Below are 18,282 nucleotides of genomic sequence, written 5' to 3'. Positions count from 1 at the left end.
AATATTAAAGTAGAAGTTGACAAAAGAGGGGTGAGAATTCGTCGCGACAACCCTCTCATGACTAGCATTATCACGCGTGCGACACAGCTTCAGTGCACTCGCGACGCGTTTCACGCGAATTTTCCCCCTACGGCCGTTTTTTCGCGCGTGAAAAACTGTGAGAATGGGCTCCCTTTCGCATTCAAGTCGCGTTCAGCGACAAGGAGAGGGCGACAACACCCGAAACCTTTAGAATTCGCAGCCATATCGCGACACGTTCCTGAAAACTGAACACGATGAATAGGCAAGGTCGGTACGATTATTCGTTTGGTTGGTTGGTTAACGAGAAATGGCTCGGAGAAAGGATAGTATCGATTATGCTTTTTCCTTTCATTCTCGTAGACTTTTCCGGGTAGACCACAGGAAAACATTTTCCCTTTCTGGTTCTCGCGGCCGAATACCGGTTTCCCTTATTTAATTCGTTTTCCACTCAAAACGCGCTGCGGGAAGTTACGTCGGTCCAGGTTACTTTCTCTCGTAACTGGATGTAACCACCGGTTAGATCATTATCGACAAATGTGCAGTTAATGGAAAATTCTGAGTAACGGCATTGTATTGAAAATTGCAACAATTCATTCGTAATCCCCTCTAGAAGCTATTGTATTTAAAACTTAATCAATTCATCATTATACTTAGAATTCCTACAATAAATTATAAGAGACAGGGTGGGATCTAGTAATTTTCTGAAGTTTCAACTACATTATGCAAAAACTTTCTGCATTAACTTATGCGAATAACTTAATTCAAAACGGCTTTATGAAATGTCTATCAATTATTCATAGGAGCCTGCGAATTTTACTTCCCGCTGCCGAAAGTGGTTGCAACCACGCAGATCTTTCGATCGGCGAAAGTGGCTTTATTAGGATCGGCTGGCAATGTAACGGTGCTCGAGTGAAAGGAGCGATTGATAAGAAAAGCGGTGCTCCTCGGTTACCTGTTTCGCGTTCCATCGTTTCCCGTACGATTACGTTTATGAACTTGAAATACACTTCTTCAATGGAAGAGTTTATTATTCAAGTCTGTCGTTCGTTAATTCGGACCTCTGTGAAAAGTGATTTTTAACGCGTCTCGCAATGGCTGAGCAAATATTAATCGCAGAATATAGAAATTCGTAGCTCGTTCATTTTCCTTGTTATTCAACTAGTTGAAATGATTTCCGTATATGATTTTCCTTAAACGATTATGAATCCCGTCAGGCAGGTTTTAGGACATGTATTTCCTGCAGCGGAGTTAATTAACATAAATGCGTGCACTTTGTTTTATACCTGGAGCACTCGTCAGCTAAGAGACGCAGAGCGTGCCATATTTCACGTATAACCGAGAAACTGATAAGTTATAACCGCGATGCATTAAAAACGAGATGCATCGATAAATATAATTGCGTCATATCGGTCCGTAGCGATCTTCATACATCGAATATTACATGTTGCTCCGCGTAATACAAAGTATCGAACACTTTACATCGGTAACAAGGTTACTTCTGCAGGGTGAAAGGCCATTAAGAGGCCATTAAATCGAGATACGAGTACGGCATTAGCAAACACATTTTCGAGCATACGACCTTCGGGCTCCTCCCTTCTAGACAAAAATACACCGTCTGTACCAAGTAACGTGTCTGGACTTCCAAAAAAGAACGAGAGCGAGAACGAAAAAGACTGGATTTCCATAATTTTATAGGCGCCGTGAGGTCAGTCGAGCTGCATGTGTTGCAACGTTACTGAGAAGTTTGCACGCGGATCACGAATGCCGATCCGTGAGACAAAAATTGTTTGCGAAATTAGATTGCAGAAGTTAAGACCAAGATTAAACGTGATTATCGTATATTTTAAAAATCAGAATCTACCGTCGTTTCTAACATCATTTATGTGATTCACGTGTCAGAATCATGTCATAAAAATTCTAATACGTTGTATCTCGTTTTGAAATCATCAAAACATTGACACAGCATATTTCTTGGTCAATATTTATCGACAGAAGAGAGATTCGCAATGATCCAGAGAATCTTAGGTCAGTCGAATCGAATGATGATCCGAACGGAAATCCGACTGGCTTCCTGCAGGATCGAGTGACGAGGGCGCCGTTTCCTCGCAAGAACTAGTTTCGTGGCCACGCTTTGGAACCTGATCGCGAGCAATGGAAACGCGAGCAACTGTGTTTTCATGCCTTTATGACAGCGCGTGTACGTAGACGCCCGCGAACCGCGGATTACGTAACCAGCAAGGTGCGTTTCAAGAGAACCAGTCTAAGATGGTGGAGGCGGGACAGGGAGGGAGATAATGAGGGGAACCTGTGTTAGCTGGACAGCGGATTCCGCGGAGAAATGTAATACCAGCTTGTTCCGCGGAATTGAGACGGAAAAGGAAGCGCGATCGGGAGACTCATGCGATTGACTAATACCTGTGATTTAAATCATGTCTTTATACAGCTTTTAAATAAGATCTCGTTAATAGATTCGGCAATCTAAAGACCTACAATGATGATAATGAAACGACTTTACAAAAACACGTAAATGTCTTGTAACATCAAATTCGAATTAGCGGATAATATGTACATATGTATAAAGAAAATTAAATGTTCTTTATACTGGAACCTTGTGCAAAACGTGGTGAATGAAATCCGATGGCATTTACCTTGCCAAATGTCGCTGTCGTTCTCAGTGGACGACGAGAGAGGCACCGTGTAGGTGGTCTGCTCGATCGTCTGCTCGTCGGTGTACGCGACCGGGTCCGCGGAGGCGAACAGTATCCGTAACATGACAGCCACTGCGGCCACGAGTTGAGCGGCACTGGCTATCCTTTGCCACGACATTTTCGTTTTGCAGCTGCAGCTGTGTGGCCAACAAACCTCACCACCGGGCTATTTCACGAATTCGTCCATCCTCGTTACTCCGCTCGGCATCACGGTTCACCCTGTACGCTTCTCCAGCAGTCTGGTTTCCACCCCCTTCGGTTTCACACCGTTGGCCCGTGGTCCACGGGCCGGCACAGCCTCCGTCTTCTCATCTCATTATTTGTACTGATTCATTATCTATCGTTTAATCGCATTCTTCTTGGGGGTTTCACGATCGCAAGCGAGTTCAGTGGAGCATTCTCCCGAACGGGTACGTTGCTCCGCGGCGTGGGCGTATCGCGTTTAAGAGAGCAGCGATCGGACGGATCGATCGGTCGTTGGCGTGTCCCTCGGTCGCCTGAAGGAATAGGAAATTGTCGGGGCGTATCGGACAGCGAGGATCGAAGCTAACGAAGCGGTGATTGCATTCGCGCTGCATCCTCGCGGGCCCGATATACCGCCGAGCGCAGTACACGTCCGTGCAACGTGACCGGAATGCATTAACATGGCTCGAGATCGAGAGCCAGCCCAATTTTGTCTCCGGCTTGACTCTCTTTTTTTTTTTCGTACTCTGCGTGGGGAAAAAAGGAGCTAAATTCGATTGTCGCCGGTTCTCGCGTTGTGTCCTAATTGCGTCGTCGAGCGCCTCAATTAGTCGGAATTATGACCTCGATTGTTTCGTCGTCGGGCTTGTACATGCGTCCAGAGAGCAGAGGCGCTGTTGCTACCGAGAGACGGCAGCAACGAGCGCATCAGCTTCGCTCTGTTCGCCGCCTAGTGCAGCAATAATTACGCGGCCCCTCTGGAACGTTTTAAAGCGGCTTCCCCTTATATTTTTAGTGCGTCAAGACCGAGGGGAACCCGTACGCCTCCACGAGGCGACAGAAACAGTTGGCCAAAACGTTTCACAAATTCTATTCTAAAATGAAAACTGAAACGAGCCCGGTTAGAAATTTTCTAGGCAACCCAATTTCTGAAACTGCTCCTACCCGTTCCGTCGATTCCATTTCGCGCAACGAGAAAGCGGAGGAATGGTTCCGTGCGAAGAGGCCGGAAGAAAATTTCTACAAACACAGCGTTGGGAAAAACCGTTCGCTGCTAGGAACAAAGGGGAATTGTTTCGCGTTCAATTTAGAAGACGACCCGCGATTATGACTCAACGATTGCGATAGTTAAACCCGAAGAACCGCGCGCGGCCGCCGCCGCGGCGTTCCACGCGCGTGTTGTACGAGCCTTGACATTTATACGTCACGGAGAAACTCCGTGTGCTGCGCTCATCCTGCTTAGTGGAAAGCTGTACAAACGGAAAGAAACCATCGAGACCACCCGGCCGGCTGTAAACGTGGAAAAACGTTTCCGCCGATCTCCAATGAAAATTTCAAGTTCCGCAATAAAGCATGACTCATTCCCGACGCGTCCAACATACAGGGTGTACCACAATGAATCGTATATCAAAAATGCTCGCGGCGTTTAACGAATATCGTGCAGATTTTATGTATAAAATTAAATTAAATGGAAAATTAAATTTGAATTTGTTTTATTCTTTGGAGATTAATTATATACATTCTATTTTTGATATTCTTTGCATATATTCTACAGATATTTTTCTATAAGAATACGAGGAAGCAATTTTGTGTCCACTGATTTGAAATTGTCCATTCTTCATGATCATAATTCTGTTTGTAAACCAGAAGAGGTTTGTAGGACGTTATGAAATGCTGTTTACGGCTGTTCTTCAAGGCTGTACGTGAGACAACGAAAGCCACTCAAGATTTAGTATAATGAGGTGTCCGTTCGTTAAGGCATGGCCAATCGGTGAATAGGAAAACTGTGCATGGAACGAACGAGCATAAGAGAACGTAAATTGTGATTTCTCGTTGAACGATCGGGAACCTATCAACGATTTCCTAGCTGTTTCCGTTCGGAGAAAGATGTTGGACGGAAGTCGCGAGAGAAACGGTACTTCCGATTCCAATATCCTCCCGTGGCAACAGATATCAAATTTCTCTCGTAGTGGAAAACCGTGGAAACTTATGTGAAACGGTAAATTTACATAGGTCGCGCGGGTGACACGTCGTCGCGGCGCGTTTCCAACGATCATCGCGCACCAGCTGAGGGCGAATCGATTCGTTTCAAAGCGACGTCGCGTCGTTTCAGACGGATTCGAGGGCGAAGGGTGTTGCCCTTTGTCCTCGATGGCACTCGTCTTCTACCTGACACTGCACCCGGCCCCAGTTCCCTTCGGTTTCTCGATCGAATTTTCCGAGGGCGAGGAAGCAATCGTCTCGAGGCGGCCGCTCCGTTGCACGAAGGTCGATCGAACTGGCCGAATGCGCGGCGAATACGCGATATTCGCGAAAGCACACCAGGAATAAATTATCAAAGCGGCTGACATTGACATGTATTCCGTGATACGCCTAACATACGAGATATTTCATGTTCACTATCGGCAGCAAGTTTCAAGCATGGAGATCAAAGAAATTACTAGCAGCTCCAGTTATTATTGCAGTTCTAAAGGACGCGAGAAAAACGCGATGCAACGCGAATTGTTCTGATATTTTAGATAATGCTACTTTTTATAAAGAATCTGCAGAGAGTGCTGGAGGACGTTTCGTCAGGGCTTTTTTAATAGAACAACGAACGGCACGCCGGAGTAGCAGTGCATTCTGGCGTGTCGATGCACTGTGGGAAAACAGCAGGCGTGCAACGAGCTCCGAGAGAAAGATTCCACATGTATCCAGATTCGCGAATCGAATGCAGCTTCTTGATTTCACGCGGTATCGATCGTACAGACTCGAGCCACGATTCCGCCCACGTCCCGGCAACGGGACCACGTTATACCTGCTGGATCATTACCGCGCGATCCTTCGATTTCGCGTGTCCAGGCTGTGGGAAACGTGCACGATAGCTTGGTATCCACCAGGGAAAACTTTCTCACGTCGGCGTCACTGGCACTGAACAGGCGTCGTTCGCGCCTCCGGCGAATCAAACGCCATTTCGAATCGGGGACCGCGGAACGACGTATATATCCGACGGAAGCTGGGATCGGAGCGTCGGAACGGAGCAGCGATCCTCCAGGAACGACAAAACGCACTGCTGCTGCCGCTGCTCACTCCGGGACACGAAGTCTGCTGGCTAGTATACGACCACAAACGCGTACACACTATGAAACCGTGACTCCGACACTGGCGTGTACACGCTCTTTCTACGAGCGACTCGTTGGACGAGAACAGACCGCAGGAGAGAGGGAGACAAACTCACAGGCACAGTAGTTGTCTCGTGTGCGTGTGAAAGGGTTGAAGCGAGAGGGGAAGAGCGAGCGCACGCGCGCGCGCGCGCATTCGTATATAATAGACCGGGTGTACACGTGTACTGGGAAATGTGCGTGAGAGAAAGAAAGGAGGAGTAGAAGCGAAAGAGGGGACAGTGAAACAGTTTCAACGGGAGTACGAACGAGTGTTTCTCAGGTGTGTGGGTGGAGAGGTATATATATATGGGACGTTTTCCCTCGGCTGTTATCGGTTCTTCTTCACGCCGAGACGACTTTGTCGTGTCGCGTTCTTCACGTACACTCGCGGGAATGCACGTAGCATGCTGGAGTGAAAAATCGTGGAAAATCGATCGTGGAAGGAAGAAGCGCGCCGGTGGCGACGACCGAAACGGCGTGGCAATCCCCTCTTCGCTTTGCCCACCCTCAATCTCTCTCTCTCTCTCTCTCTCTCTTTCCTCTCTGTAGTCTGCCTTTGTGTCTCTCCTTCCATCCACCAGATGTTATGTCCATCCTTCTTCACCTTTCGTAAACCCTCGCCCCTCTTTCTTTTCATTTTTCTATCCCTTTTCCCAGCGTGTCCTCTTTTAGCTCATCTCTCTCCATCTTCGTCGCTACGATCCCTGCCCTGTGCCAACTATAGATTTTCAGGATGAGGAAATTCGTGTGACCGATTTTCAAAACGGAGCAAAGCGAACAGTCGCTGCCGCTTCTAAGTTCCTATGACTCATGCGACGACGACGACGACGACGACGACGGTGACAACGGGACACTGAAAATTGCTCGGACGGCCATGAAAATCCAGGAGCATGCCCTCTCTCAAGATCTGAGGAGCAGTGCGGCTACCGCGCAACGCGACCGCGATGCTTTGCTCGCGAACGTAGAGAAGAGCAGCTGGAAACCTGCTGGCGACGGGGTTCTTTCAGGGACGTACGGTTCGATCCTCATACCACGTGGTCCGCAGCTGTCATTGTTCGGAACGTGATCTGAGTGTAGAGCGTACCCTGTGATCTTTCGCCGGTCTCGATAACAATCTACTTGAAGATCTTATCGTCAGACCGGCGCCACGATTTTTGGAGCCTCAAACGCCTCCTTACATCTGCTCGAACTTATATCTTCACAGAATTTCATCATTTATAGAGTACCGATTATGATTCATATCAATAAATTGCTGTAGGAAATTTCGATATGGAAAGATCGCATCGTTTATTAAAAGTACCAATAGAATGCATACCACGATTTAAAAAGTCGAAGAGTAATCTTGCTAGATTTCACCCTTTAAATTGATTTTCTATAGCATTTATTTTGCATAAAAGTCTACAGTCTTTTTTACATGTAGCATTGAACAGATTTAAAATGTTTCCGTTCTTTCGGTCAAAATTGGAATGGTTATAGTCACGTCAAACAGAAAAGGAGAACATCTGTATGTTACTGTATACGGTAATAGGAAATCATGAAGAGAAAAAGCGATATTTCAAGTCAGAGTAAACTGATAATGTTCCAGTAATTATCTGCCAGTGAATAATGCTGATAGTAAAGAAAGAAAGAGAAAGAGAGAGAAGGCGATAAGGTTTAATCTACTGCGATTCCCCATAAATAGATTTCCATCTCTTTACGGCTGCAGTAAATGCTAGACGGGAAAAGTAAAGATAACGAGACAAAATGTCTGGAAAACAGATAACACAATCATTTGAGGGAATGACTGTACTTTATCGAATAGCTGTACAACTTATACAGAATAGTTTGATTTAGTAAAATGTATGATGATGTGCACGAATTTGTCTTGTTAAAAGTCCAAATTCAGAGAAAGCAAATCTGACCCGCTACAGATAGGGAAGAGGGGCAAAGTTGAAGACCGTACGGAAATCAGGGACGTAGTTAGAAACGAATGAGCCATCGTGAAAAGGAGGACATATAAAATCTTAATCAACATCTATTATCGATGTCCACTAGCTAAATTGATTCGAAAAGAAGCAAGTGATGTGGAAATATTCGGATTAACATATATATATATTTTAACGCCTTATCTGTCTTTCACGTAATAGTAGTGCCCGACTTGTAGCGAGAGCTCAGAGACAAGCGTTCTTTAGAACGCGTAATTAAATTATTCAACCCTCGAATAGTTATGGAGTGCCGTAAAAGAATGAGAACACTTTCTCCATGGTTCCATGCAAATGTAATTTCCTTTACGCGACGAAGATAAAAAGTTACTGTCTCGCTACGAGCTCCATGAACGTGAGAGGGCTGATCAATTTTTATTGCTCGGTCATAAAGTAAAATCTAGAGGAAGGTCAATTACATTTTAAAGTCTTTGCTAGTTTTCAAAATTTAAACTTTCCCTCTTGTGCTACATTTTCAGCATCAGGTAAAGATTCCATCGATTTTACGTAGAGAGCTACAGCAGCTGGTAAGCGAACAGTTTTGCAGGGATCTTCCTTTGCGAATAGAGCTGCAATCCCAAATACGTTTATCGACACAAGCTCCGAGAGCCATGCAGCCCATTTTATCGGTGATTTCAATTTCAACGCGGTATTTTCAATCCCTCGTGTGCATCAGATAAAGACATTCATTATGTCATTTTGGAAGTTTAACGAGAATCAAACAAACATTGCATAGTCTCACCTCCTTCGTCTGTCATTACAGAGATAGTCGTCGTTGGACCACGTCCTTCCGGATTGAACACTTGCAACGACACTAAATACTGCGTGTACGTCTGCAGATTTCTTATCGTGTGATTCTGCAATATAAAAACACATACAGAGTTCATAAAATTCTCTAAATTACTTGTATAGAATCAATCGAATTTTTACTCACGTCGATGGCTGGATTCCTTATGTAAATCTCCTTCTCCTCCATGCTTGGTTTCTCACGTGGTTTGTATCCAATTCGATAGCCCAAGAACTCGCCACGGAGGGTGTCAGGACTGGGTGGCTTCCACGCCAAGTAGATAGACGTAGCAGATATGTTGTGAGCGCTGGTAATTGTAGGCGTACCGGTGGGTACTGGAACGCAAAAAATGAAATCGAAACGCGTCAGCATATTTCCGTGCAAACACGTTGCGGGAAAATGTTTTCCCCGACGATTGCATGCATTCGAGTATCATAAAAGCATATTCCCCCAGGTTCGATGGTTACCGTTCAACAATCGTTATTAATACACATATTTCGACGAAACCAATTCATTTTCTGAACAGAAACAAATAAAAAAAATAAAACAAAATTGAATACCGTTTTTCTCCCCCGTCTATAATTGATTTTCCTAACCGAGCTTCAATTTTGGTCTGTCGAAGGTATAAATTTAATTGGCTTCCATTTCAAAGCACCTCTGTTACAAAAATATCTTGCCGGAGAATGAAACTCGATACGTTTGAAGAATTTCCCGGCGCACAAATTACGTGCTTGTATCGTTCTCGCTAGTCCACCAATTCGACACGAGTACCATCGAAGTTTCATATCTACCGAGGTTAAAAATATATTTGAGATCACTGTTTGACGATCGACTGGCAGCAAATATCGTGCCGATCGCATTTATTTTCCATCCTTGCCTGTCGTCGCGAGAAAATAAAATTTGTACGATCACGCTTAATCGCGCTCCCCATGATTCTCATCCACCCGGGCTCGCGAGAGGCGCACGCATTTCATCCGCAGCCACCCTCTCCCCGACGTAATATTTTCAGCAGCTGATAGCTTTCGACTCGGTTAAAACTCGCGTGCGCGAGTAATTTAATAGCTTTCGCGCGATCGAACTCTAGCATCGGTTGATCGAGATGCCTCGTTCGAATATAACAGCAATTACTCCAGAGAAATACGAGGCCGATCGAAGCTTATTTCATATCGCGCTGTTTGTCACAAATGTCTCCAAGAATTTATCGCCCGCCGCTTCCATTGAAATAGAATACAATTTTCCCCGAACCTTCCACCTTCTTAAAATTCTCGCTGAACGTTTTACTGCCCTACTCCCCGAGGCGTTTCATAAGTTACGCGTCACTTCATTACTATCGTCACTGCAATACTAAGTTGTATGCGCATACGTTCTGATAATCTCTGAGGATCACAATGGGCCCTAGCAGTTTCTTACGATCATGCGTTGCTCCAGTCGAATGGACTCGAGCGAACTTCCAGCTCAACTACAGTTCATCCGTGTCCCCAAGTTTCGTAAACTCGGAACAAACTGCATAGATGAAGTAGCAAGAAAATGAATTGTCGAAAACAAGAAACAAGTATTTCTTCCTGTGTTCATAAAGAAATTGCACCTGCCGAGAATATTAAGAGCTGAAGTAAATTGCTATCTATTGAATACTTCACTTTGCACAAAAATGTAGTAATTATCGCTGCCGGATAATCGAAGAGTTTAACTGTAATGGGAGCAATAATTACCGCGACTGAACGCAAAGGAATGCATTTCCCGCAGTTAATTTCGATGGCGGAACTTTCTAAAGCGCGGTCGCCTTACTCTCTATTTACACGCGAACCACGCGGAAAGACCGGGGTAATTTTCCTCGGGCTAGCCGTCTGTTTTTATTTCGATGTCCCTCGGTCACGTAATTATTCATAAGCCTTTGGACAATATTCCGTTCCGCTGTCTCCGCGCGCGGATATTAATTAGGCACCCGTTAACTTTCGCCAGGGGCATTATTTTTTGTCAACCAAGCTTTTGTTATATTTACCGAAGCAATTAACGTCTCGCGTGGACATTAATAATCAAAGAACGCTGTAATAGTTGAATATCTCACGAGCAATTGTGAAGATAAATGCATTTAAAAATTATTGATAGAACTCCGAGTAATAAATTAGACAGCGTAGTGTCGAGCTTGTTAGGTATCATTTAAAACGCAAAAATATCCCCGCGTTACATTTTCCTGATCGTCCGTAGGCTGGCAGTTAATTAACGAAACAAGCGGAATTATTAACGCGCAGGTAGAGACATTGTGGAGGGTCAGGCATTACGCGGAACGCGATAAGTCTTTCACGCGATTCCGGACCGGGATAATTCAGCTGCCCGTAATAAATGTGAGTCCGGCCGCGTTTTTACCGTCGCTAAATCTGCGTTAAGTTATTATGATCCCCCGGTGGGGGGCGCGTTTATGACTGCTACGTTTGCCTTTACGGCCCGGCGATAAAAGCACGCGACACCGAACTTTCCCTCGCGCGTTTTTCAAACCGGTCATCAATTTTCCCTAACCGACATCGATCCGAATAGAACGCGACGAGAAACTAATCCAATATCTCATAGAATAGTAAAGTACCGATTCTATATACTAAATAGATGATGAAAACGCTGCCACTCGACGAATTACACCCTCCATAAAACGGAGGAATGCCCAAAGGAGAAGGCGGCGGTGTTGGGAGACTTCTTATCAGCTCCGAAGGGAAATAAAAGCAAGGATCTCGCGTTCGTTGGTATTCAACATCATAACTCAGTTTGATTACCGGCTCGCGGGGCCGACGATGCTGGCGGAATTAGCTGGTCCTTCAATTTTCACGTGGGCCAAACGAACTTACCCCTTGTGGACTGCGCTCAGCTATGTATAGGTGAGACTGATACGGCTGTCCCGATAGCTAATTGGTGACTCTGTTTCGCCATATATTTATGGTGGGACAGGCGAACGACCTCCGGAAACGAGACTCGACGTACTTATTGGTACTGGGGTGAAGTGGTACGAGGAATTTCGTCTGCTCTATTGATCTGGGTGAGATAGAAAGAGAGAGAGAGAGAGAGAGGTGGGGCGGGGGAGGACAGAAAGGGCAGCATTTCATTTAAGCCACTGAATTCCTGTACACCACCGACGACGTGGCATCCGCCATTCTCTTGGACACACGCACACGGATCGGTAGTATTAGAATATGCCGGCGACAAATTGCACGAACGAACTCGAATGTTGACGCATTATCGGCTAATTGTGCGTGCCCCGATTCAATTTCGTTCTCCATTACCCTTGGTTAACCGTACTAGTTATTTTCTGAATCATTTAGAAACCGAATTTACGGATAAATGCGATTGTATGAACGTTCCTAGTAATTGAAAGTAATCTCAGAGCCGCTACTGGATAAACGATCGTTCCGTAGCTTGCAAAATAGGTGTGTCGTAGAAGTTTTCTTAAACAGAATAATGCGAATACTTATTACTCGAGGATAGGAGATAGAAGAGGAGAAGAAGAGGACAAAAGTTCCGTACTGTTTCATTAACGACTCCAGGGGATGGAGAACGTTTGCCGGCTGCAAAATTAATTATTCTCTGAAGGTGTGTCTATTTGCGCGAGGAGATTGGAGTTCGCCTCCGGTCGGTGAACATCAAAGAAGCTACGGGGAACTTGCAGAAATATTATTGAAAAATGAAAACCTAAACGTAAAGACATTCGTCCCAGTCTTTCGACGTCGAGCCTGTTACGAACTTCTATCGACCCAGGTCGTCAATAGCTATATAAAACATGTTTTATATAGCTCATTTCATTGACGACATTAAATACACAGTCCTCTATTAATTGCCTGTTAATCATTCTGATGTCTATCGTTGTTTCATCGTTACGTGACATCATTTGAGTCAGCTGCTTCATCTACATACTCGTTCATTGCTAATTTCACTAATATGTGCAAAATGCTATGTACGAATCTTTAACTTTCTTAATCACATTTTTTAAACGGGTAGACAATTTCTACTGCGGGACCTCATTAATAGAAATTTGGCTCGCGTTTCTGTCTATTTATGTATTCATTATGATTGCTATTTGGAATTTGACCAGTGCATCGTAGCGGTTGGCAAGCACTGCCGATTCTTCTTTCGTCGGGACGTGCATATGTGAAAAATTCATTCGGTACCGCGCGGATAGAGCCCGATGTCAGAGTTGACGTATTACTCGTTGCTCCCTATCGAGCAAGGGTTTGTCATCCTGTTTTAAGCGTGGATTCACCACGGCCCAGAAAGGCTTCATCGATTCTCAGAACATCACATCACGTGCTAAATCGGATACGTAAAAACGACACAAACCGCCGCGTTCAAATTGCAACAGAACTTAATTGGGACTTCCTATTGTCGAAAGTATTGATGGAAACTAGGCGAAATTTGATTTATTTTTAAATTCTACGGAAGCACATGGTTCATTGACGAATGAATTTTTATCGAGCCCCACGCGTTTCCATTACGAACTGCAATTTCATGCCGGATCCCACTCTTTTCCGAGCGTCGAAATTTTCAGTGTGACAATGTTTTGCTTGATCGGTCAACGTTATTGTTGACAGTTCCTGTGAAAACGGCGTTTAAACGTCGCTTCCGATCGCGAGTATCGGAAAACACGCCGCGGTGGATATATAGAGAAAAACAAAACGGATTCCGACGCAAGCAATATCGCGAAACGAATATAATCGCGTTCGGTTTAACAACACGTAACGTTCCATCCCCTTTTCCGTTTTATCCGCTAACCGGGAGCGGTGCACGCGCGAGCGCTTCGAATCACGTATACGATGTTACCTGGTATTTAAATTAGGTAACGCGTGATGCGGGCCCGGAGTCTTGGTGACTGAATAATTCTGCCTATCTCGCGCCCAGCTGCGAGCATCAGTTTATGTATTTTACATACCGCGGCTACTGTGTTGACGCGACCCAATCGAAAATCCGAAACAATATTTAGGATCCCGCATTCGCGTGAACCGGTCGCAAATTTTTTAATCGGCTGTTCATTCTGAAACCTGTTATTGGCGATCGTCAGCTGATCGAACTTTCACGGTGTACAATTTTATAACGAGATACAGTTAATTATAGGGAGCGTAAACAGAAGTAATCCGCGAGCAATGAAATATTATGTAACGGCGAAAGATTAATACGAATGCGATACCGACGCACGTCGTTAATCCATTTCAGTAAGCTGGTTCATTAAATCTGCGGCTATCCCACCGCTAATTATAATGCCAGAGCATCGAGCCTATTACCCGTATCAATCGGTTTATTGTCATTCTAACGTATCTATCGGGTCACGTGTGTCATTTGCTACGCGCGACGGACAAAAGCAAAACGAAAGCGGAGAAGCGATATTAATTGCCAACTTATAAAATCGGATGACGAATATGGAGTATAAAGGAAAAGCTTGTTATTTGTTTCTTTGCCATTTTATTTTATTTCCGTCGCGCCATTTGATTGATATCGCGATAAATTCCGTTCGACGATTGAGCATCGGTCATCCGATGTTTCAAGCATATCTTTTCCACGGAAGCAAACGAATTAATCGAGTAATACGATATATCAATCGGCGATGATCGCTGTAAACCGATATTTCCCCCGAAACGTGTATGTTATTTAATGCATTCGTTTTTAACCGTTCAATTTTACCGTTTAATTACTCCGTATGTTTAGGTAATTATTACGAGAGAAACGTGATATGATTGATTAATACGATACCGACGGATTGCTAAATAATATAATGCGTATACACATACACCTAATTTTAGGAAGCCCACTGGGAATCAAAAGAGTTTTTCGTGTTGCGAATCACTATCTGGCATGCCACTCGATACTTTCAGCAATTTCAATAATTCATTCGCAGTGATAACGTGATAATAGACTCATGCATATGCAACTGCTCCGACTTTTAATGCCCAATTAATATCGGATGCGTGATGACAAATTTCGAAGCAATTTTATTTTCTTCTGTCCACATAAAACTTTATTCAGAATTAAATTGAATAAATTGTATACAATTAAAGATTTATTTAAACAGTATGAAATGTATGCGAGAACAATATAAATAGAAATACTGCAGTAGTAAGTTTTGCCATTATGGGATGCCTGACCAAACAGCGATTGTTCTACTTAAATAGTCTGTAGTTGCGTCTCTGCCGCTGGATGGCAGCAATTTACTGATTCTGTAGGCAGGAATCCGACAATTCTACGGTGAATGAGAGGTCACTCACCGGTGAATGGAAATGGGGCCAATCAAATTCTAATGCAGTTTATAATTAGTTTAAAAAGCTATTCTTATCAGCGAAGGAGATTAACCGTAAAAATAGCGAACACAGACTTCAAATAGCATCGCATGATTTTATAATTGCAGGATATTGAAATTTGGTGGTTTTACAGAAAAACCTTTGAGGAATACGATCGGCTCCTTCGTATTTTAATCTTTGGTACCAATCTGACAGGGTAAAAATGTAAAAATAAAAGTAGTCGATATTTTTATTATGGAAGTCTTATTTTTTTTTTAAAATATCTAAATTTCGTATCGAACGATGGAAAATGTTCGATTGGGTGGAATTTGGAAGATCCGTCACGGACAGAGGTAATTGTCACGGTGATGCGCATGGGAATTTAGACTGTGGAAGGCCAGCACTGCGCTAACCGTGACGCTTCTTTGTCAGCGTCGCGGTGCAAAGTTTGCCGAGCATCGTAGGTATACATGCAGGCGGGTCGTCGCGTCGGGTCCAATCCCGGCGGCGTTGACAGAATTTATAGCGCACGGCCAAGCTCAACCTATTTTCCGGCTTGGCTCAGACGCCTGGCACGACGAAGACGAACCGAGAGGAATTAAGGGTGAGTGGAACCGGGAGAAAGCTCCAGGTTTGACCGGACTCGAGTTAAGCGCGGCTGTACACCGGTGCTGCAATTAGCGCCTCTTTAGTCGACCGGGTCTCATGCCGGGCCGCGGAGAACCTATTCTTCTCGCTCCTCTTCTCGACCCTTTCTTATATACTGTTAACGCTCGAAGAGTTTCCACCCCTCGCGAGCGTTTGCCTTCTTCGCGAGCATTGCCCCGAAGGGACTCGTTTCGTTGGCCACCTCCCGTTAGATTTTATGTCTATTACCATTCCCCTTGGTATTCTCAGCCATAATCTCTTGAGGAATTACGAGGCTCGAGAAAACGATGATTATATCAAGGGGAAGTGGGAATATAGGAAAGGCAGCTAGCTCAGTTAGGAACTTCAACTTTTCACTCTCCCATCACTTTTAATATTTTTACCTGCGAACATTATTTCATTTTTTCATATTATCTGTTAATGACAAGCTCGAATATACTTACGTTCTCTGAGAGTGACGGCAGGAAACGTCCCCAGGCTGGGTTTGCTCCGTCCCATCGCGTTCACCGCGGAAACGCGGAAGCGATAAACGGAGAACGGTTGCAAATTCTCGACGGTGTAGGTGGTATCGTTGTTTGGCGTCACGATTTCTTCCGTCGCGTTCCATGGTCCCCTTTCGCCGATCCTGAAAACAATCGCACGGTCGTTAGTACCGACGTGTGTAAACACAGAACGAAATTGATAAAAGGAAAAAAAAAATCGCAACGCGTTCCAAAGCTTTTGTTCCCTCTCACGGTTTTTGTTTGCCGACCGACTACACGCGTAAAAGAGAGAATTTCCGAAAAAAACGGGGATATTTTTCTTAATATACAAGCCTATTCTGTTTCGTAGTTCATGTTTGTATTAAAGAACGAATGTAGATAATGAATAATGAATGTAGTGGTGGAATACTTGAATGGACAAGGGAATCTGGTAATTCGAAATCGTCACGCTGGATCGTACGCTTCACGGTTGATTAGAGTCGAATGGTTCAACCACGAGCAACCGACGACTGCGTTTAGACATTAATATTATACATAGCTGGTATCGACGAATCGTCAACGGGCCGGATATGACGCGCCGGTATCGGATGCAAATCGAGCGGACGCGGAGATTAATTAATGCCTCAAGCATCGGGTCACTTCAAGCAAACAATGCTGTTTTACCTAGATTCCGGTTACGGCCAAGTTCCGATATGACGGAAACGCGGTTCGACGTAGAGTAATGAGTGGTCGAAGACGCAACACGCTTCCGCGAGATTTTACCTCCTCCCGCGTGTTACCGAATTCGTTGGCCCTAATTAATGCCGGCCATTAATTGTTCCGTGATCTAAAGTACTCTGGCAGCTGTGCTTCGAGTAATTGCCTCAGTTTGGTTAAGTCGCTTTTTTGCTATCTATTAGTTTCCAAACGTGCCTCGAACTTCCCCAAATCATTTTAGTCAAATGCTATAAAACATCAATGTGAAAATTCTATTTAAAAATTATAATATTACAATAATTGTATTTTATTCATGGGTAACAACCCTTGTAATACATAAATGAGAAGTAATATAATACATACCCATGTTAACAAAACTAACAAGAATAAAATTATAAATAATAATAATCTAGAAAAAGGTACAGAGATGTGATACGAGGTATAAATTTAACGCAGTGCAGATAGCAACGAGAAATTAATGAATTCATTACTGAAATTTTTATATCATTGCAAAATTAGTCGGATATAGATGAACTCGTGCAACGATCGATTAGTCTTCTCGAATTTCCAAATTTCGCGCACGTTGTTTAAATTCCCTGCACGTTTCAAAGGTTTTATTCAATTAGTACGTTTCATAGAAACCGCGGATTTTCCACTTCGTTTCTCCTCAGGTTTTTCTTCGCCCGACACGCAGTACGCGATACGCCAATTGTCCTAATTGAAACCCGGTCCTTTCCCAAATCTGAATTTCTCATTCGAAGCGCGTACCGCCAAATTTCATAGCACCGTGCTTTTCTTCCCTCTTTTTCCCGGCCATTCGGCGAAGGCCGATACGAGCAAACCGGAACTTCAAACGCAGCAATTTTATTTGATCATCCATATGTATTTTGTTATTTTTAGGACTATTAGAATTGAATCGTGTATATGTACTCAGTTTGTTACACGATTTCCATCCCCCAGTTTGTAGTTCTGCTGCTTCATGGGTTGCCGATTGTGCAATGTGATACGTTGGTTCAACTTAGATTTAACAGCGGAAATCGGAACCGGGCATACATTCCAGAAATACGATAGTTGGATACAGGCAATGAAGCAACATATTGGTTTCAAAACGTAATTACATGTCTAATGATTCTAATTAATAGAAGACTAGGAACATCGCGCAGCGGACATACAAATCAACGAAAGTCTGAAACTGATCACGAAATTATAAGCATTATCCGATTAACCAACAGCTTAGGGATGTATTGGCTATACAGTCAATCTCAAAAGTTTATGTACCTTAGAAAAACGCATTTCCTATAATTAAAAAGAAATCAGACGTCAGAAGAACAATCCTAATAATAAATAACTACGTGCTAAAAAGTATAGAAGGGAATATCCAATTAATTATTGACGCCGGCGAAAAAAT

The 18,282-nt window shown here is 44.0% G+C and overlaps 1 protein-coding gene across 3 annotated transcripts in view; it reads right to left on the bottom strand.

Moving 5' to 3' along the window:
* Positions 1 to 18,282, bottom strand: part of LOC108623082 (tyrosine-protein phosphatase 99A) — a 281,109-nt gene that overhangs the window by 11,431 nt on the left and 251,396 nt on the right. For all 3 annotated transcript variants that reach the window (XM_018021369.2, XM_018021370.2, XM_018021371.2), the window contains exons 4-6: positions 16,140 to 16,321; positions 8,951 to 9,138; positions 8,759 to 8,873 (exon numbers count right to left, since the gene is read on the bottom strand). In XM_018021369.2, coding sequence (XP_017876858.1) covers positions 8,759 to 8,873; positions 8,951 to 9,138; positions 16,140 to 16,321 — 485 coding nt within the window. The remainder of the gene's footprint in view (positions 1 to 8,758; positions 8,874 to 8,950; positions 9,139 to 16,139; positions 16,322 to 18,282) is intronic.

Source organism: Ceratina calcarata, unplaced genomic scaffold, assembly GCF_001652005.2.
Source record: "Ceratina calcarata isolate Rehan_Ccalc_2016 unplaced genomic scaffold, ASM165200v1 scaffold250.2, whole genome shotgun sequence".
Lineage (NCBI taxonomy): Eukaryota > Metazoa > Arthropoda > Insecta > Hymenoptera > Apidae > Ceratina > Ceratina calcarata.
The sequence above is the reverse complement of the archived record's forward strand: the minus strand, read 5'-3'. Positions and strand labels throughout refer to the sequence as shown.